The 21532-nt window shown below is 33.9% G+C and overlaps 1 protein-coding gene across 2 annotated transcripts in view; it reads left to right on the forward strand.

Annotated features, from left to right (window-relative positions):
* ERGIC2 (ERGIC and golgi 2) overlaps window positions 1-20697 on the forward strand; it is a 50554-nt gene extending 29857 nt beyond the window's left edge. The window contains exons 8-15 of one of the 2 annotated variants that reach the window (XM_005655651.3): window positions 3571-3672; window positions 4760-4855; window positions 7110-7165; window positions 7971-8069; window positions 12523-12620; window positions 15481-15643; window positions 16697-16779; window positions 16955-20697. In XM_005655651.3, the coding sequence (XP_005655708.1) occupies window positions 3571-3672; window positions 4760-4855; window positions 7110-7165; window positions 7971-8069; window positions 12523-12620; window positions 15481-15643; window positions 16697-16779; window positions 16955-17017 (760 nt within the window). In that variant the 3' untranslated portion in view covers window positions 17018-20697. 2 annotated transcript variants of the gene reach the window in all.

The following is a 21532-nucleotide window of genomic DNA, read 5'->3' on the forward strand; positions in this document are numbered from 1 at the left end:
TTGTGTGATTGCTTCCTTTCCCATGTTAGGGAAATTTTCAGCTATTATTTCTTCAAATATCTTCTCAGGCCCTTTATCTCTTTTTCTCATCTCCTTCTGGGACCACTCTAATGCAAATGTTGGTACATTTGACATTATTCCAGTGGCCTTTTAAGTTTTCCTCCTTTCTTTTTTCTTTATTATTTTCTGAGGCTTTGATTTTCATCACTCTGTCCTCCAGCTCACTTATTCATTCTTCTGCCTCATTTATTCAGCTATTGATTCCTTCTAGTATATTTTTCATATCAGTTACTATATTCTTCAACTCTGATTGTTCTTTATTTTTTCCTAAATCTTTGTTTAAAAAAACTTCTTGTAATGTCTTCCTCCTCTCTTGAGTTCTTTGATTATCTTTATGATCATTACTCAGAAATCTTTCTTGGGTAGTTTGCCTTTATCCACTTCACTTAGTTGTTCTGGGGCTTTTGTCTTCTTTATTTGTCTGGAACATACTTCATTATCATCTCATTTTGTTTAAATTTCTATTTGTGTTCTTATATATATAGTAGCTTAGTTATGTTTTTCCATCTTGGAGAATTGGCCTTCTCTAGAGGATGTTGTGTGTCCCAGCAGTACACTCCCCTTTCATCACCCAGGGGCCAGGGACCAGCTGGTCCCAGGGTAGGTTCTAACCTGTGTTTTTTATAGGCTTAGTTCTGCAGATTGCAAGATCATAGTTTTGTTCGTTATGGTGTCTGTCCCCTGCTGGGAGAGACTGAGAGAGGTGAGCTCTAGTTCTTCTACTTTACCATTTTGTCTTTGTAGTGTAGGCTACGTTTTGTGCTTTAAAAAGACAATGCCTGAGAACTATGTCTAGATACTCATGTTGCAACAGAAGAAATGGTGGGGGAAAAACTGTAATTGTAATGTATACATGTAAGGATAACCTGACCCCCTTGCTGTACAGTGGGAAAATAAAATTAAAAAAAAAATAAAATTTAAAAAGACAATGCCTAATTTTAGATTATTACAAAAAATTTTTTTTACCCATTTTTCGTTTTTGATTTTTTTCTCTCTAATCCCTATGTACATTTCAAGAATGCTTTTCTTTTAATTTTCACTTTCGCCATTTGGGGCAGTCTTTAAATTTGAAATGAATGTAGTTGAACAAAGGTACTAAATATTAGGTGTCTCTGGACTTTTAGTTCTTTTATTAGAGAGCCATCCAGAGATGAAATACATTACTTTAATCCAGAAATATTAAAGTGAGAAGTCTTTTGTCTGGAATTTCATTCATTGTCAAGACTAGTAATATGTGAGAGAAGAGATTGCATTTTTACTATTAAAATTATATGTTTTCTACCATAGTAAGAGTTTTCTACTTCATATATAAGCTTGAATATTTATTGGTATATTTAAGGCAGAAGTTATACACACACACACAGTTTTGTATCATCAAACTCTTTTCCCTCTGCCCAGCACTAGAAGTTGAACTCTGGAAGAACAGGACATACAAAAACACGAAGGTTTCAGTTTTTGCTAGCATTAGATCTAAAGATTTTAAGTCTTTGTACATATAATTCTGAAGATGGGATCTAGCTTCTTGTAGCTTCCTAGATTACAATGTTCTGCTTTTAAACAAATACTCTTGAATAGACCAAAGCCAAACAACCTGAATAATGTGCATACCAAAATGTTCCTTACATGTTGAATTTACTTGATGATATTTTTCTTTCAATTATTATGCTTTTTTGAAATATTTAGAATTCCAATGAATCTCTTCCCTATAGTAGTAAAATCTCAAACTCTGGATATAGCCTTCTTGATTACTGCTTTTTATTTCTACCGAATTTGTGGTATAAAAATGACATGTTATTTTATATTGCAGTGTTTTACACAGTGTTCTTAGAAGGTGGTACTCTTGTACTTTATCTCTCTCTTGTACTTTTAGAAAATGTTTATTGTATCATTATCTCTCTTTATCTCTCTCTTGTACTTTTAGAAAATGTTTATTGTATCATTGTGATGGGATATGAAGTATTAACTGATTTACATTTGCTTTCTCTTCCTTTCTATATTTATCTTTTTTTCAAGTTATTTATATATATCTTTAAAGCCTTTTTGAGAGTGGTTTTAGGTTCATAGCAAAATTGAGTAAAAAGTACATAAGTCGCAAATATCCCCTACAACTCATCTACAATCTCTACCATTATCAACATCGTATGTTGGAGTGGGTACATTTCTTATGATTTGTGCATCACAATGGACACATCAGTATCACCTCTTCACTCTTGGTATCATATACGATGTGAGTTTTAACAAATCCATAATGACATGTACCAACTATTATAGAACCTGTAGTTTTACTGCCCTAAAAATCCTCTGTGTTTTATCTGTTCATTCCTCCTTCCCCTCTGGGTATAAATTTTGTTCTGGTAAATTTATTTATTTATTTTATTTTTGCTTTTTAGGACTGCACCTGTGGTATATCAAGGGTCCCAGGCTAGGGGTCGTATCAGAACTACAGCTACAGCCACAGCACAGCCACAGCAACTCGGGATCCAAGCCGCATCTGCAACCTACACCACAGATCACAGCAACACCAGATCCTTAACCCACTGAGCGAGGCCTGGGATTGAACCCGCAACCTCATAGTTCCTAGTCAGATTCATTTTCTCTGTGCCATGACAGGAACTCCTGTTCTGCTAAAGTTAAACTCTGATGCACAGAACTTTGGATGTTAATTGTTTAAAAATATAGACTTGAAGGTAAAATAGGATTGTATTTAAAGATACAGATATATTGCTGAAAATAGTAGAAATATTAAAGGGAAATATATTCTTGATTTGGTTCAGAATAGGTAATTTCATAAGTTATTGTAAACATAAGAATTTTGTAAAAAAAAAATCTTCCAGCATCTAATGTGTTTTTTGTGGCTAAGTATATTTAAAAAGAAAATCTAAGCATGGGTACTCAAATGTGTACTTTGTTCTCTGTAATTCTATACCTTCTATGCGATATTCTTTTTAAAAACTGTAGGTAGAATATATTATTTTCTTTAGAAAGGTCATGTCATAGAATAAAATTTGGATTACTTTGGAACAGGCGGATATCTGGTGATATTAAATGTCAGTGTGGCCTGGTGGATTTTTACCTTAGTAATCTCCTGCTTTAAGTTCTTCAAGTCTGTTATGTGGTTCCTTATTTGTCTCATTCTTTGTGTCTATAACACTATAGTCAATGCTTGACAAAAACTAAGAATTTTGTGATTGCTCTATCTATGCATGATAGATGAATTTCGATATTCAGGTAAACAGAAGCTCCTTCTTGGTAACCCCGGTTTTACATCTGTTATAGATGGAACCAGGAAGGCTTAAAAAGCCCAGCTGTTGGGCCTCTAACCACACTACCCCAGTTTTTCTTTACTTTCAAGGAAATGACCAAGAAAACTTTGTACTTTATTTTACAGTGAAGTTCTGTAATAATACTTAATGGCTTAGGTATGTCAGCTACCCATTTTTGTTTTTAAAATAGTGTTGGCTTTCTCTCTGTCTTACTGCGTTTCTAAACTACTATTTGTTTTATATGTAGGATGCTGCAGCGAATTCAGAGTAGACTGCAAGAAGAACATTCACTTCAAGATGTGATATTTAAAAGTGCTTTTAAAAGTGCATCAACAGCACTTCCACCAAGGTAAGATGTGTATTTTTTTTTTTTTGCCTTTTTCTAGGGCCACTCCTATGATATATGGAGATTCCCAGGCTAGGGGTCTAATTGGAGCTGTAGCTGCTGGCCTACACCACAGCCACAGCAACGCAGGATCTGAGCTGTGTCTGCAACCTATACCTCAGCTCACGGCAATGCCGGATCCTTAACCCACTGAGTGAGGCCAGGGATCAAACCTGCAACCTCATGGTTCCTAGTTGGATTCGTTAACCACTGAGCCATGGTGGGAACTCCAAGATGTATATTTTAAATGTGCAACCATTAAGAATTTGCAGCGATATAATTTTAGTATTGGTTTAATTCTCTGAATCTCATGTTTCTGTATGATGAATAAATCTTTTCTATCCTTAAATCTATAGCCTGCGATATTGATCAGGGTTATCACAAATAATATTTTTCATTTTCATTTAATTTTTCTCTTTTATGTATATATGATATACCTTCTATAAAATTGTATGATGCTTTCTTTTAAAATGAAATAATGGAATTTACCATTATGAGATTGTATATGCTTTGTTAGGAATTCCATGTTTTATTTTACTTTTTTTCTCTTTCATAGATTATAAGAGCTGATATTTGGAAATGGTATAAAAATAAATTTAAAATCATACAGATATTTTACATTTGCTTAGTAATTGTCTATTTGAAATTAAGTCGCATGCTCTCCCCATCTCACATTGTTTTTCCCGTCTCTTCCTATCCTTTAAAGTGCCAGATGATGAAAGTATATCTTTATTGGACTAATAATTCTTTTAATCTTTCTTCCCTCATTGGACTTAGTCTTTTGTTTAAATATGAAGAACCATGGAATTTTAAATTTGTATAATTTAAATATACATATATATAGTAATTATGTAATTTTTTCCATTTTGTACATGTATTTTTTAAAATAAATGTGTAGACTTCAAAAAATTGCTATTCTACTTTGACATTTAGAACATTACCTAAAAGTTGATCTTAAGGGATTTCTTTCTCCTCTACAAAATTTCCTCACCAGAAGATAGTGACTATATTGAATGTGCTGTAAGTCACAGTAGCATCTCTTGTTGTACAGGGAGGATGATTCATCACAGCCTCCAGATGCTTGCAGAATTCATGGTCATCTGTATGTCAATAAAGTAGCAGGGAATTTTCACATAACTGTGGGCAAGTATGTTCTTTTCACTTCCGAAAATACTTTAGACAAGTTGGCAGTTTGGTTAAAAGGAAATTCTTCACTAATGAAATTACATATAACTAACCATTAAATGACTGCTTGAAATGTGTATTCTTGATGTCTTCAGACTGATATTTAGGCCTTTGACCTCAGGATAGAGAAGACTACTAATGTTAAAAACTACTACTTCAAAAGGAAAAGTCATATCATATTTTATATATTAAAGAATGTGAGCTGTAGGTAAATGTGAATTAACTTTCAACCTGCCATATTTTAGTAGCCAGTTTTCCTGGACATTTCATTAAGCTGTTTTGTTGGATGGTATTAGGTTTTAGTTTTGTTTTTCTTTTTGGTTATCCTCATCAAAATCTAAATCCCTGAGATAAGTTTTTTGGTTTTTTTTTTTTTTGGTCTTTTTGCCTTTTCAGGCCGCTCCCATGGCATATGGAGGTTCCCAGGCTAGGGGTCTAATCTGAGCTGTAGCTGCCAGCCTACACCACACCTGAGATAAGTAGTGTAGTTAGAAACTAGTGTCTAGGATAAAGTTAAATTAGGTAATACTTATGGAAGAATATCAGACCACATACCTTCATGAGCAGAACCCAGCACAGAAACTGCATATAATAAACATTTGGCAAATTTCCAAGTGAAGAAATGGATTCTCTATCTCCTCCCTCTTTCTTTGCCTCTTTCCTTCCCTCCCTTCCTTCTTGCTAGAATTGCAGAGTTCAACAATTTTTCATTGTAAAAGACACTTTTGGAGTATTTGTTATGTGCAAAGTACCATGCTAGATACTAAAGATGAAACTGAAAAAAGAAAAGGGGTTTTTGCCCTTATGATGCTGACATTCTATGAGAGGAATCTGAACTTTAAACAGTTGAGTTACTTCATTACAGCTGTGTTTAAGCTATGAAAGAAAATTATAGCTGATAAGAAACTATATATTATGGTACTTGACCTACTCTGCAAGTCAGTGGAGCTTTACTGAGGGAAACCTTTGAACATTAATGGGTGATTAGGAATTTTATATACAAAAGAGAGAATGGCATCCAGGCTGAGGAAAAAGCCATAAAGCAAGAAAGAGTATGGCTGGAGATTTTTTAAATATACAGAGATAGCATTAGACTTCTGTGCAAAATTATTTCAGTGTTTACAGTGACCACATCAAGCATTTGCTTTGTCTTTGTTGTCCCATTCTTCTTAACACTCATGTTTTATTTGATATTATTGTCAGAACCCACTCTCTCCATTCCCAGTGTATAGATGAGAATCTTAGAATTTCTTGGGATCATATAGTCAACAAATACTAGTTGGCTCAAAGAAATTTAACAAAATTTTATTGCACTGCTGGATACAAACAACATCCTACTCCAAAACTAACTGAAACAGGGAAACTTTGATAAATATTGTATGAACCTCTATATTTTGGCCTTTGTCCTCTATTTCACTTCTCTCTTCATGTGATACCTCATAAGAGAGGCCAAATGGAAAAGCATTTGGTTTGTAGCTTACCCTTATTCGATCTGGGATTTTGAAAATAAGGAATATCAATTCTTTTTTTTTTTTTTTTGTCTTTTGTCTGTCTGTTGTTGTTGTTGCTGTTGTTGCTATTTCTTGGGCCGCTCCCGCGGCATATGGAGGTTCCCAGGCTAGGGGTTGAATCGGAGCTGTAGCCACCGGCCTACGCCAGAGCCACAGCAACGCGGGATCCGAGCCGCGTCTGCGACCTACACCACAGCTCACGGCAACGCCAGATCGTTAACCCACTGAGCAAGGGCAGGGACCGAACCCGCAACCTCATGGTTCCTAGTCGGATTCGTTAACCACTGCGCCACGACGGGAACTCCAGGAATATCAATTCTAAACCTTGTTTAAGCAGAATATTATCTCCCAGTGAAAATACTTGGATTCAAAAGAAAGTACTCAATTGCTGCTATTCATTTTGAATTTATTAATAAATTTGTGAAATTTTGTTTTCTCTCTTCTTATGTAACTACATAATATCTTCAGTTTTGCATTTTGGCCAGCAAAACCTAAAATATTTACTGCCTGGCTCTTTACAGAAAACATTTGCCAACCCCTAGTTTATTGCTTTACTGAGACCAAAGACTTACCTACTTAAATTGTAGGCCAAGTGTATTATTATGTTATTGTATATTAAGAAAATTATATAACTTAGGAAAGATCTCCTTTCTGATTTTAGTTATATATTTAAAATGTTGTTAATCTTTTTTTTCCTCCTTTCAGGGCAATTCCACATCCCCGAGGTCATGCACACTTGGCAGCACTTGTCAACCATGACTGTAAGCAGTTTCTGAAATTTTTTTCTGTGAAGATGATGTCCTTGCAAAAAAAAAAAAGTGTATTTTAAAATTTTCAGTGCAGGTACAAGTGGAAGCAGGCTATTTTGAAAGAAGATATCTAAAGGAGAAAATAAATGATTCAAGTTACTGACTTGAATCCGTTTTCTCTTATTTTTAAGCCACCTGTATTTCTGTTTAGTTATAGCACAGAAGTTTTACACATAAGAGAATACATTTAAAGTTTGTTTCAATATATAAATTTAAATACTGACATTTACACACACATATATAAAGTATTCAAGTTAGTTTCATGTAATGATTGTCATAAAACTTAGTTTTTAAAGTCTGCTTTAGAGAACAAAGACAAGTAATGAACTCCTTAAAAGATAATTTTGGTCACATTTAGCAATGGTGTTTATTTAAAATATATTTGACTGATTTCATGCATATCATCCCAGGTCTTCTAACAACACAATCCTGTTTCTATATGATGATTTGGACTAGGAAAGACTAATTTTTTTTGTTATCAAGATGAGATGTAATATTATTTCTTAGACGTTAATATGTATATAATTATTAAATTTGAGGTGTAGCATTTTATCAGAATTTACTTACGTGTATACACTTATTTCCTGCATATTGGTACGCATTTTTTTCTTAAAATAATGTGGTTTTAAATAATATTATGCCAGCAGATTTTAGTTAATTTTCATTTGAGAATAGGTAAGAATGTGAACTAATCTGTAACATATAGTTAGAATAATTTACTTTCTCAACCTAATTGGTTTTACTTTTTGCCTCTTAGCTTACAACTTTTCTCACAGAATAGATCATTTGTCTTTTGGAGAGCTTGTTCCAGGAATTATTAATCCTTTAGATGGAACTGAAAAAATTGCATTAGATCGTAAGTAGTTAATAATTACTGTTGGAATTTGCATGTAGGCAATTTATTTTTATAAAGTTTACTATTAGTACTTTTTTTTTTTTTTTTTTTTTTTTTTTGGCCTTTTAGGGCCCCACCCACGGCATATAGAAGTTCCCAGGCTAGGGGTCCAATTGGAGTTGTAGCTGCCGGCCTACATATAGCCACAGCAACGTGGAATCTGAGCCACGTTTGCAACCTATACTACGGCTCATGGCAACACTGGATCCTTAACTCACTGAGTGAGGCCAGGAATTGAACCCACATCCTCATGAATGCTAGTCAGGTTTGTTAACCACTGAGCCATGAGGGAACTCCCACTAATAATACATTTTAAATAGTCCTCTTCTTAACCCCTTCATAACACATAAAATGGATTAAGTAGTTTAAGTGGTTGATATAACCTTTAAGTGGAGATGTGTGTGGAGAGAATTTGTCATGGTAACGGATAAATCTTTAATGTTAAAAAAATGAGCTATGGAACTGAATAAGAAATTAGTCAAAAGTAAGCAGGAGAAGGAGCAGCCTTTAAAAGCTCTGTAAATGTATGAAAGGTTAATGTATTAATATGAAACTGCTTTTTCATATTCAACAAAGAATAAGAACAAAGACAAATTTGAACATTATAAGAAGAGTTTTCTTCTTTGTATAGGTTCAGAGTTCTAAAATGTGTACTGTGTTTACCATTTTAGAAACTTCTCTGGGAGAATTTTGTAAACATCATAAAATTAGAGTTATTCTAGAATGGTTTGTTATTAACACAGTGAGACGTAGTATAGGTGCCTTATATTGTTTATTTTAACCATTCTATTCCATTTAAAATTTCAACTTAGCCAAATACAGAAGGATTACTTTCTTAAATTTGTAGCAGGTATCTACAAGCAGGTATCCTGAAGCTTTTTGGTTGCCTTTCTTCTTAAGTATTCAAATTGTACGATATGCCTTAAGGATGGCTAAAGCTTCCTGTGCTACTAGGAATTCTTGCCTTTACAAAACTGTAATTAAGGATTTCCTTTCTCATTCAAATAGATTAATGTTCTTTTCAGTATTTTACTCTCTTAGCATAATGTTATAATCAGATAACATTAAAGATGTTTTACTTAGAATACTGACTTACATTCATGGATATTTTGTTTGTAAGGGAATGTTTCACTTAAGGAAAGTTCAGTGTACTAAATTTGGTAATAGGTGAGTAGAAACCTAAAGAATTAAGGCTCTATTCTGTATAATGTCATTAAATATATATTCATTCTATAACAAAATACATTAAATACTGCATGAGATGCTCACTGGGTAATACTTTGTTTTAAGATGCTAAAATGAACTATACATTTTTGTAAAAAAGCAGTTCTAAATATGACCAGATTAATTTTCAAAAGACCCTTCAAGTTTACTTATTCCTAAATTCAGGAAAACTAAGAGGTATTTAGAGTTTTTTATAAAATGCCATTAGATGAGTGTTACTAGGTTATTCAAAACTTTAAAGCAGGTATACTGTTCTTCCTAATATGTGTTCTATTGGGTCTCTTTTTTGGGAAAGGAAAAAATTCAGCATTACAAATCTGTTTGGTTCAGGTAACTACTCCCTCCTTGATGTAGGAGTTTTGAGAGGAGTCCTTCACTATGATATCTTTAATGCTGAACTGATTTGAACAGACCTATAACCTTTGGAACAATTTGTGACTTAGAACAAAATCTCATGCAATAGCATTTAACCCCCTGCCTCACCTTTAAGTTATCTAACAAACTGATAGCCTTTTTTTCTTTTTTTTTTTTTTTTTTTTTGCCCCACCCATGACATGTGGAAGTTCCCCAGCCAGGGATTAAACTCATTCTTCAGTTGCAACCTGCACCACAGCTGCTGTGATGCTGGATCCTTAACCCGCTGTGCCACATGGGAACTGACCCGATAACCTTTTCTTGAGTTAGCATTAGACTGATAGGTCTTTGGTATTTCTCCGGCCAGAGCTTACAAGGTTTCCAGTTTCCCTTTCACATTACTTTGACCCTCACTGTTTACTATTTATTGCACTGGCACTTCACTCCTCATGTGGTAAGATTTCCTTTGTCTTACATTGTTTCCCTCAAGTCTAATTATGCCACCCATGTGTACAGCATTGGATATTGCCTCACCACTCTCAGCTTCATCTTTTTTTTCCATAACTACTTAATACTTGAACACCTTTTCTCCTAGCACTTTCAGTTTGCTATTTTTAACACTTCAAAAATAAGTATAGATTGATCAGTCCCCCTTACATCAAAGAACAAATCAAAGGCTGAAACAGAAGACCATCGCAGTTGATAGTGGTAGACTATGTTGACACCCTTTTGCTCTAATATTATCTGTGATAATATTTAGGATTTAAGATGAAATTAATAGTAAAAGAACTGGGCTGAGTTACCTTCATGGCTCAGTGGTTAACGAACCTGATTGGTATCCACGAGGACACGGGTTTGATCCCTAGCCTAGCTCGGTGGGTTAGGGATCCAGTGTTGCCATGAGCTGTGGTGTAGGTAGCAGACATGGCTCAGATCCCGCATTGCTGTGGATATGGTGTAGGTTGGCAGCTACAGCTCCGGTTTGACCCCTAGTCTGGGAACCTCCATAAGCTGAGGGTGTGGCCCTAAATAAAAAAAAAAAAAAAATAGCAGAAGAACTGGGATCCTTTTGTGGCTTGGTGGTAATGAACCCGACTAGTATCCATGAGGACACAGGTTTGATCCCTGGCCTCACTCAGTGAGTTATGGATCCTGTGTTGCCATGAGCTGTGGTGTAGGTTGCAGATACTGTTTGGATCCCGAATTGCTATGCCTGTGGTGTAGCCAGCGGCTACAGCTCTGGTTCGACCACTAGCCTGGCAACTTCCTTATGCTATAGATGAGGCCCTAGAAAGGCAATAATAATAATAATAATAATAATAATAATAATAATAATAATAAAAAGAACTGGCCAAAAACTGTTCACTGTTTTTTTTTATGATTTTTATTTTTTTCTATTATAGCTGATTTACAGTATTCTTTCAGTTTTCTACTGTACAGCATGGTGACCCAGTTACACATACATGTATACATTCTTTTTTCTCACAACATTATCATGCTCCATCATAAGTGTGTTCACTGTTTTTGAACAGTGGTACAAGCAGTAGGTGAATTAAGAAATGGTAAAAGTGAAACAGGCTTTGTTTAATTTTGTTAGAAACTTGTTCAGTATTAGTGTTGAAGAGACCCATTACTCTTACCTCTCCTCCTCTCTACAGTTTTACCCTTCTCCCTCCTATTCTAAATTACACTGAGATAAAAGAGAAGTTGAATTGATAGAAATAATTAGTCATGCTGAGAAAAAGAAGCTAGACACACAAACGTATGTACTGTATACCTCAATTTATGCGAAATTCTAGAATAGACAAAACTAGTCTTTAGCAATAGAAGGTAGCTTAGTTGTTGGCCTAGGTCCAGAGATAGAAGAGATTGAATGCGGAGGGATCAAAGGAACTTTTTGAGGCGATGAAGATGTCTTATATTTTAATTGTGGTGCTGATCATATGGGGAGACATTTGTCAAAATGTGTCATACTTCTGTTTAAAACTGATGCATTTGATTCGTACACACAGTTTTCATAGACAATTATTACCATGTTATGTGAAGTTCATTTTTTCAGGTCAAATGTAATGATGGCCTATTTACTTAACCTAACTGAAATTATTTGATGTGTCTAAATTATTAAATATAAATAACTCTAAATTTTCTAGAATATGGACCTAGAGAATTAACAGGATTTTATTATGTGAATTGTTGTTTAAAGTTAGTAGTTTGTAATATACTGGTATTTATGACTTGTATGAAATCTAGAAATGCCTAATGACCATATAAATATGATCCATTTGATTACAGAGTAACCTCAGGCCATCATTGAGTAGTTTCTTTAGTTATTTTCCTGCTGTGGTATCAATTCTTTGTATTTATCCAAAGGCTAAATTTTGGTTTATATATCCAATGGCTAATTCAGTTTTGGTTTATTTATCTTAAGATATTAATAGAAACTGAAAATGTGTCTTGTGGTAGTTATACTATTGTAACTTTATTTTCATTAGTTTTAATACTATAAAGAAATACTGTCTTCATTTTCTATATTTGATAAAAGGATAATAATGATCATAAAGGATATCTAAGTCACTAATTCTTTGTTGACATCTTCTAATATGTGTGTGTGTTGTGTGTCTGTGTATCTGAGTGACTATTTTATGCTAAGAACTAATTTTACCAAATGTGAATATATTGCTTTCATTGATTCTTTTACAGTAATTTTGTTAGATATTAAGTCCTTAGTAGCATTAAATTTTAGATTAGGTGTATTTAATACAAGGATGATGTATTTGGCAGTAGTTTCATTGCTGCTGGATTGATGGGAAAAAACCACATCTTGTTTATATTCTAGACAACCAGATGTTCCAATATTTTATTACAGTTGTGCCAACAAAACTACATACATATAAAATTTCAGCAGACACCCACCAGTTTTCTGTGACAGAAAGGGTAAGTTGAAAACAACTAGTAAAATGATTTTTTTAAAGCATTGTTTAGTCCTGCTACAAAATAAGCTTGGGGTTTCAGTTTAGTGTTCTCACCCATTTAAAATTTGTAGGCATTTTGAAATGCATTGACATTTTATTTTAAGCCAATAGTATATCAGAAATGGGGATTAGTATGTTTTAGAGTAAGAAAAGAAGTAGATTTTTAAATCTGGAATGTTTTCTATGCAATTAAGGCAAAATTATTAATCTCTGATGATAATTATTTTACTTAATATCTTAGTTTTTAATGTTTTTCCATGTATTGATATAAGCAGTTCTTATTGGCCAGCAGATTTTTCTGATTTCTCTGTAATTTTTTAATTAATATATCTACCCTAGGGCATGCATGGTTATTGAGACTCAGAAAATTTAAAGGGTTTGCCTTTCAAAATTAGTACTTTGTATTCATCTGATTGAGAGACAAAGGGTGGAGTGGCCTTATAAATATTGACAGCGAGGAACAGAGTTTTGGAATTGGATAGTTTAACAGCTTTCTCATATACTTTGGGTTTTTTTTTTTTAATTTAAAAATTTTTTTATTTTTATAAGCCATATTTCCTTGTTTTGTTCAATAATGGTGAGTATTTAAATACTAGTATCCAGAAGACTTCCAAGACAAAATTTAAGTGCTTTTAAAAATTTGCTTTCCTCCATAGGAGATTTTCTTATAACTTAACGTTGACTATGCCCTCAATAATTATAGAATGTTTCTGTTCTTGGGAGATTAAATACTAAAAGTTTTTAGGGATGAGATGTCATGTGTTTATAATTTTTCCAGTAGTTTCAGTGGGGGAACTCAAGTATGTATAACTGTGTGTGTGTGTGTGTGTGTGTGTGTGTGTGTGTGTGTGTGTGTACATACAGAGGGAGAGAGAAAGGTAACGTGTCTACAGGTATATATTGTGTTTTTTACTGTTTCTGTATGGGTGGGGAGATACCATTTCTACTAAGACTGGCAACACCTGAAGGTCAGACAGTCTACACAGTGGCAAGGCTTTGGGGAAAACAGGCATACATACATTACTATGGAGGTACAAAACAGCATAGTCTCTTGGACAGGAGTCTGGCAAGATGCAAAATGACATATGCAGGTTACCTTTCGACCTAGCAATCCTACTTCCAGAAATTTAATCCAGAGATACAGTGGGAAGAAATACCGTGTGTCTGAAACTATTGTGTTATTTGTAATGGCAGAAGACTAGAAACAACATGAGTAGTACATCCACACAATGGAAGAACATACAACTTTAAAAAAAGAAAGGGAATTCTTGCTGTGGTGCAGTACGTTAAGACTCCTCCTGCAGCTGCGTGGGGGGCTGTAGAGGTGTGGGTTTGATCCCTGGCCTGACAAAGTAGGTTAAAGCATCCATTGTCGCTGCAGCCATGGTATAGCTGCCCCTGTGAACTTCCGTGTGCCATGGGCGCGCCCATTAAAGAAAGAGGAAGGAATCTGTATACTGATATGAAATTATTTCCAGGATATATTTTAAATATCAAAAGTAAATCAAAGAGAAAAAAAGGTAAATACCAGACCATTTAACCTTTGTGGAATGTGTATGTGCTGATAGTGCAACTGCAATGCTTGTGTTTCACTTTAAAAAGAAAAAAGAGTAATTGGAGTTAGTAAAGTGGAAGATGAGAAGGACAGGCAGAGTGATCTTCACTGGTCCTAGAACCAAAAGTGAATCATCATGAATCTTTTGTCATGTAGACAACCTGATCCCTGAAACAGCATACACTCATATAGGTGATGACAATATATTTATGATTTTGGCATGATATTGAACATATCAGAAATTTAAGGTGAGGTTATTTTATTGCACTATTGATCAGTGGGTTATAAGGCTGTCTTGTGCTAGTAGGCAAAGAGGCTTTGTAATGCCCACATTAAATTGTTTTAATTTCCCTTGTTATTTGTATTCCGAAAGCTTGCAGTTTAGTTATAGCTTAGTAAAAATGGGTAGGGCCTGACACAAAAGTCATAAAAAAACAGTGTTTCACACTATGATAGAAGTTTATTAGGAAGTTTACAAACTTGACTTTTGAAGTGTAAATAGAATAGAGCAAAACAGTATTTTTTTAGTGTGCACACCATGGTAGCTTTACTATTTTATTTTATTCTTTTTTCTAACGGCTGTATTCCTGGCATACAGAAGTTCCCAGGCCAGGGATTGAACCCGCACCATGGCAGTGACCCAAGCCGCAGCAGTGACAGTACCACCTCCTTAACCTGCTGCACCATAAGGGAATGTCAACGTGTAATTTTAGTTACATTCCTTTTAAAAAAAAAAATTCCTTTAAAAACTGAACTGGTAGCTCAAATATCTTTGAAATTTATGCATTCTGTTTTCTTCCTGTACCAATATCTTACATAGTTTAAAATGAACAACAAAGTAAAATTTATTTGTTTTTAAATGACAGGAAATAAATGCAATTATTTTGTAAATTCTTAGAAAAGAAATATTTTAAAAAGATGGTAAAATACAAATGTAGTTTTTATTGATTTGATCAATGAAGAATGTGCCATATAGTTGTAAACTCTTGAGCTCAGTAGAAACCTTGTATGTAAAGTGACCTTTTTGAGAAAATAGGAAAGAATGAATCCGTTCTTTTGATTGCTTCAAAAGCTAACTATATGAAGAATACAGAATAATTTGTTTATCTCTGGAGAGCTCCATGTAATAGGACATTGCATAAAGAGACTTGGATGCCCCTCTTGTGTAAGAGGGCTGTAGGGTTTCATATTGACTATATACAAGTAACCTGATGACATGAATCCTGTTTGTCTCTTCCTCCTGTCTCTCTTTTTTGCCTTCCTTTAGGAACGTGTCATAAACCATGCTGCAGGCAGCCATGGAGTCTCTGGGATTTTTATGAAATATGATCTCAGTTCTCTGATGGTGACAGTTACTGAGGAACATATGCCATTCTGGCAGTTTTTTGTAAGACTCTGTGGTATTGTTGGAGGAATCTTTTCAACAACAGGTTAAGCTTCATTCCTTTTTTGGTCTAATTTCTAGAAGTGTTGTTAACACTAAAGTCAGGATGCTTTTACTTTAAGTAAAATATACACATTCTCATGTTTTGATAAGGAACTCTTTCTTTAAATTTCAAATCTTAAAAATTATATTGATTAAGCATAAAATATAACTAAGTTTACTGCGCTCAGTGATTTAAGGGAGATTACTTAGTATGCTAGAGAGATCCTGGAGTTGAACCTATGTGCTGTCATTTGTATGGTGGTAACCTGGGGTAGGGCACCTGCATTTTCTGAAGTTGTTTTTTCTCTATAAAAATGGGAATAATAATATCCAACTTGGAAGTAGGATTGATTAGATGAGAAAATGCCTAGAAATAGTAGATACTTTTAGTGTAAATTTTCTTTTTCATGTATTTTGCATGTATAGGATGTAAAATTATATCTTATGGTATGTTGAACTACACAATATGTGAAACCAAATTTTTTAGTCAGTAATGTTTTTATGATTGTTGGCCTTTTCACCCTCACATTATGGGATTCTCTCAAAGATAACTTGCAGAATTATAATCATGAAAATTTGAGAGTTAAGTGCAATAGATAAACAAATGAAACAGTTCCTTCTTTATCCTAACCCCTATTCAGTATAGTTTATGTACTTTGAATTACATTTTTAAAATGAATGAATAGCTTTTCTTATGAAAGTTTTTGTCACGGCCTTATTTAAATTCATTTAAACTTGTGGTGCTAATATTTATTCTTTACAATTGTGTAGGTGTGAGTGAGATATATTAAACAGCTTTGAAAGATTGCTTTGTTAAGGTCGTAAATTATGTGGCCTTGTGATTTTGAAAATAAATGCATTCATTTTAAAATTGAACTGTCTTAATATTTTTAACTGTGGAAGTGAATAAAGCAAACTGTTTCCATCCTTATTCTACTCCTTTTTAATTAGTTGAGTTTTTCATTCTTACTTACAAATTTAGGGAATAAATAACTTACGAAATAATTTTGTAACAAGCATAATTTAATTAAAAACATAAACTTATTTTTCATTATAGGCATGCTACATGGAATTGGAAAATTTATAGTTGAAATAATTTACTGTCGTTTCAGACTTGGAGCCTACAAACCCGTCAATTCTGTAAGTGGTATAGTATAAATGGTGCTGATCTCTTAGTCATAGTATCATTGTTAAACTTAAATAGTAGCTCTTTGCCCAGAAGTAAATTGCCCAAAATAAAGCATTGTGTATAGAGGAAATAGTGTAAGGAGTAAAACTAACATTTGGTCTTTTTTTTTTTTTTTTTGGTCCCCAGGTTCCCTATGAAGATGGCCACACAGACAACCACTTACCTCTTTTAGAAAATAACACACATTAGCGCCTCCCAAGTAAAGGAGAAAAACTTTTTGCCTGAGACATAAAACCTTTTTTAATAATAAAATATTGTGCAATATAGTCAAAGAAAACATGAATTAAGAAGCAGGATTCTCACATAGAGAAAAAAAGAAAAAAAACCCAAACTGAATCCTATACTTGTCGTGTCTGTTACAAATGTCCCAGAAGAAATTATGCAGCTAATCTAATCAGTGAATAAGCCCAACTGGAGTATTGCTTTGAAGATGACCCCTTCTGATATTTTCATAGCAAATGGGCTGTATCGAAATCAGACCTTCTTGATGACAAAGAGCCTGAAGGAAAGAAGCAAACCACATTTAAAGAAAAAGGCATTGATAAGTGCAAATGTTTGCATCTCTTTGTTTTTAAAAGATATGGTGTCAGAATAAAATATGTAAAACATATGGAAAACTAGTCTAAACTTTAAAAAAGTGTGGTCAGGTCACATTTTTAATAAAGGAAAAGAGGGAGGTGTTCTTATGTTATAGCCATATTACTGTTAAGCCATAATGACAAGACCTTTTACCTAGTAATTTGGTCTTAGGACTACTTTTCTTTAAACTCTTGCTGTTGACTTTTCTGATTATTCAAGGCAAGGTCGTGAAAGACTAAGGTAAATTCTTATAAGGGGCAGGTCCATAGATGCTGTAGTATGTAACAGAGGTATTACTCACAAATTATACAGTGGGCACTTATATAGGGAGAAGAAAGTACATGTTTAAAAAAGGTGCTGAGTAATTCTCGCCATGGTACAATGGGTTAAGAATGACTGCAGTGCCGTGGGTTGCTGTGGAGGTATGGGTTGGATCCCCAGCCCTGTGCAGTAGTTTAAAGGATCCAGCATTGATGCAACTGTGGCTTGGGTCATGGCTGAAGCTCAGATTCAGTCCCTGGCTGGGGAACTTCCATATGCCTTGGGTGTGGCCATAAAAAGAAAAAGATGCTGAGTTTCCTCATCTGATCCTTATTATTGGTATACTTTAGGAGTAAGGGATGAGTAATTAAAAGATCTACTAATGATAAAAATTATCATTTTATCATCAGTAAAATATTAAGAGGAAAAATAGAATATTTTGTATGTGTTGTGATGAGTGGGCAACAGGGTAACTTTAAGTAAAATAGAACTCTGAGGCAAATATTTTAAGTAAAATAAGATAATATCAGCTCTGAGAGGTTATCATATTAAAACAATGTCTGTTAAATTGTAAAACTGTGTTATGAAAGAAGTATATGCAGAGTGTCCTGAATGTGACATGGATTGTGTTAGTCTAGCCTTCTTAGTATTTTAAAGGTTGATTTTAAATTTCTAAACTGTAAAAGATTAAAAATAATGAGAGAGGTATATTACTCAGATACCTTTAAAAACTAAATTTGGAATGTGTGTGCCAACATCATTTTTCCTTTTGTAGTACTTAATGATAGTAGAAGAATCATCAGTCAGTTTTCATGATTTAAATCATTTAGGGAAGTGGGGAATAAAAGGCTAAGACTAAGAGACTAGATTTAAAATGGTGGTTTTCAGAGAATAGGACATCACAAGTTAAAAGTTTTTCAAATTTCTTTTACAAGGTAAAAGAAAAAAATATTTCCTTGAAAATGATTGGGGCAGATAATGTAATGAAGAGAAGGAGAAATACTGATAAAACTACTTTGCAGTTAAAGTGTATGTAGAATGGTATTTTGCAAATAATAACAGAAGCATCATTGTTTAAAATATAGTTTATCATTAAGAACCATTAGATTAATTGATTAAGTAGGTGACAAACATGCTTTGAAAATTTTTTGAATCCAGAAAATTCCAAATAATGAATGGCCTTCTCTGTATTTCTGATTTCTTTATTATTTCCAATGAAGTTAGACTAGGAAAAGGAATTTTAATCAGAAAGAATTAGAATTTTAGCTATTTTAGACTGAAGGTTGGTTCTGTGAATCTGCTTGTCAGAAAGTTCAACTAAGTTTCAGGTTTTTTTAAAATAGGAAAAGTGGAATTCCCGTGGCGCAGCGGTTAACGAATCCGACTAGGAACCATGAGGTTGCGGGTTCGGTCCCTGCCCTTGCTGAGTGGGTTAACGATCCGGCGTTGCCGTGAGCTGTGGTGTAGGTTGCAGACGCGGCTCGGATCCCGCGTTGCTGTGGCTCTGGTGTAGGCCGGCGGCTACAGCTCCGATTGGACCCCTAGCCTGGGAACCTCCATGTGCCGCTGGAGCAGCCCAAGAAATGGCAAAAAGACAAAAATAAATAAATAAATAAAATAGGAAAAGCTATATTGATTTAGAATTATTTTCTTTTAATTCGCATTATAATAGTATCTTTAAGAAGGATTTTAAAATTATTTTGGCATATATATATATAGTTTCCATATATATATGTTTTGTTTTCATGTTCTACAAATACCATATTAAAATTTTAATGGAATTAATCTGTCCCATTAAAACTGACTATAAAAGGAATTTCTTTGAAACAAAATCCTACTTTGCCATTGATTCCATTTTAAAAGTTAAAGATTTCCATCTGAAACTCCTCAAATAATCAGAGTCAGATTTGGGACAGTCTAAGTATTGAGTTTCTGACCAGTTCTTTGTATAGTGGATGAAATATACTAGCGTGTTAAGATATATTAGGGCTTTTTACTCAACCACGTATTTCATTTCCATTGCATAGAACACCCTACCACCTATTATGTAGCCTGGGCTTATGCCTGGGCTTATGCCTGCCTCCAACAGAATACCTAACTTTATTACTCAGTCCTTTTTATTAGGGAATTCATGATATCTGTATGTACATATTCCATCCAAATATTTTAAAAGTTGAGATCTCAAATTTTGTGAAGTGAGTTTTTTTAACTGTGTTTGCATACTTTGGCCTGTAAAAAGAGATGAAATGTTTAGGTGATTAATTCTCTGCTGCATTATTTGTAAACTTCAAACTACCTCTTTGGAAAAGCTTGACACAATATTACAAAATTATTCTAATTTTTAACTTAGATGATTAATACTACACTTTTCTCATATACATTTTATGATATAAAGCACTGGATTTTTATGGTAAATTATTTACTAGTGCAAAATTTATAATCTTTAACGCAAACTTAACTTTGGATTCATAAAGTAATAACTAAGATCACCTAATTTTTTAATGGTATAAGTAGAGCTATATTACACATTGTCTTTCTATGTCTTGGGTTAGTAATTCAAGTATCAAAAAGTAAATTTATATTCATCTTCTTTGCTTCAAAATTAAAACTTTGAATCTTAAGTTTGAGAAACATTCCAATGAGCCTTAGGACTTTTAAAATCTCATCATCTCATCATGCCCTTTAGCCTCGTACTTAAGTTCTTCCCTTTCTGTTTGGAGCTCTAGCACAAACCTTCAAGCCAAAGTGAGTCACTCTTTGTCAGCATTATTCAAATAGATCACTGTCTCTTCACTACCTTATGATGCTTGGATTAATATCCAAGTACTCTTTCTTTACTGTAGTTTCCCTTCCTTTTGAAATATCTTAGTGATGAAATCACTTAGAATTATTTTAAGAGTAGGAAACAAACTGCCTTGGATATTTTTTCTTACAGTTTTTGTTCTAAAAGGAAAAAACACAAAAGACTCAGTGTCTCAATCGTAAACATTTGGATAAAATAACAAATAAAATAACAAATTATACAGTGATTTCTTTGTCCTTTTACAATCATGTTCCCCCAAATAAGCCTCAGTTCCTCATACTTGAACTTCTTTTTCCTCCTAGGAAAACTGCAGCACTCTTTATCACTCAGTTTTATTTTCTTTTGCTTTAGATGGAGCTAAATTGGTGTATGAGATTGGATTTATGTTATATGTCTGTGTTAAGAAGGAATGAGTGATGAAAATTGAGTTGATTTACTATATAAATCTAAACAGTTGACTGTAAGATTATAATCAGCAGAACATTTAAATAGTTTTGTCAATTCCAAAGTTCTATTTCAGTATTTACCAAAAGATATTAGATTGACGACTCTCAAATATAACTCATTCTATTTGTATAATTTTAAGGTAAAACTCAGTAAGAGAAGGTGTGGGGGAAAGTATACATTGATGAAAGCTACATACTAAAGCAGATCTTCAGTAAGAGAAGGTGTGGGGGAAAGTATACATTGATGAAAGCTACATACTAAAGCAGATCTTCAGCAGCAGAGCATATAATTATGTAATAAATACTTTGTAAATTTTTTCTATCCTGTTTTCAAGAAACTATGCAAGTCAATTTGGTGATTTCTTGTATTATACTTACTGTAATTTTTTTTTTTTTTGTCTTTTTGTCCTTTTAGGGCCATATCTTAGGACCACACCCATGACATATGGAAGTTCCTAGGTTAGGAGTCTAATCGGAGCTGTTGCCGCCACCGGCCTATGCCAGAGCCACAGCAACACCAGATCCGAGTCGTGTCTGCAAACTACACCATAGCTCATGGCTACACTGGATCCTTAACCCACTGAGTGAGGCCAGGGATCGAACCTGCAACCTCAT

This window comes from Sus scrofa, chromosome 5 (genome assembly GCF_000003025.6).
Source record: "Sus scrofa isolate TJ Tabasco breed Duroc chromosome 5, Sscrofa11.1, whole genome shotgun sequence".
NCBI classification, from domain to species: Eukaryota; Metazoa; Chordata; class Mammalia; order Artiodactyla; family Suidae; genus Sus; species Sus scrofa.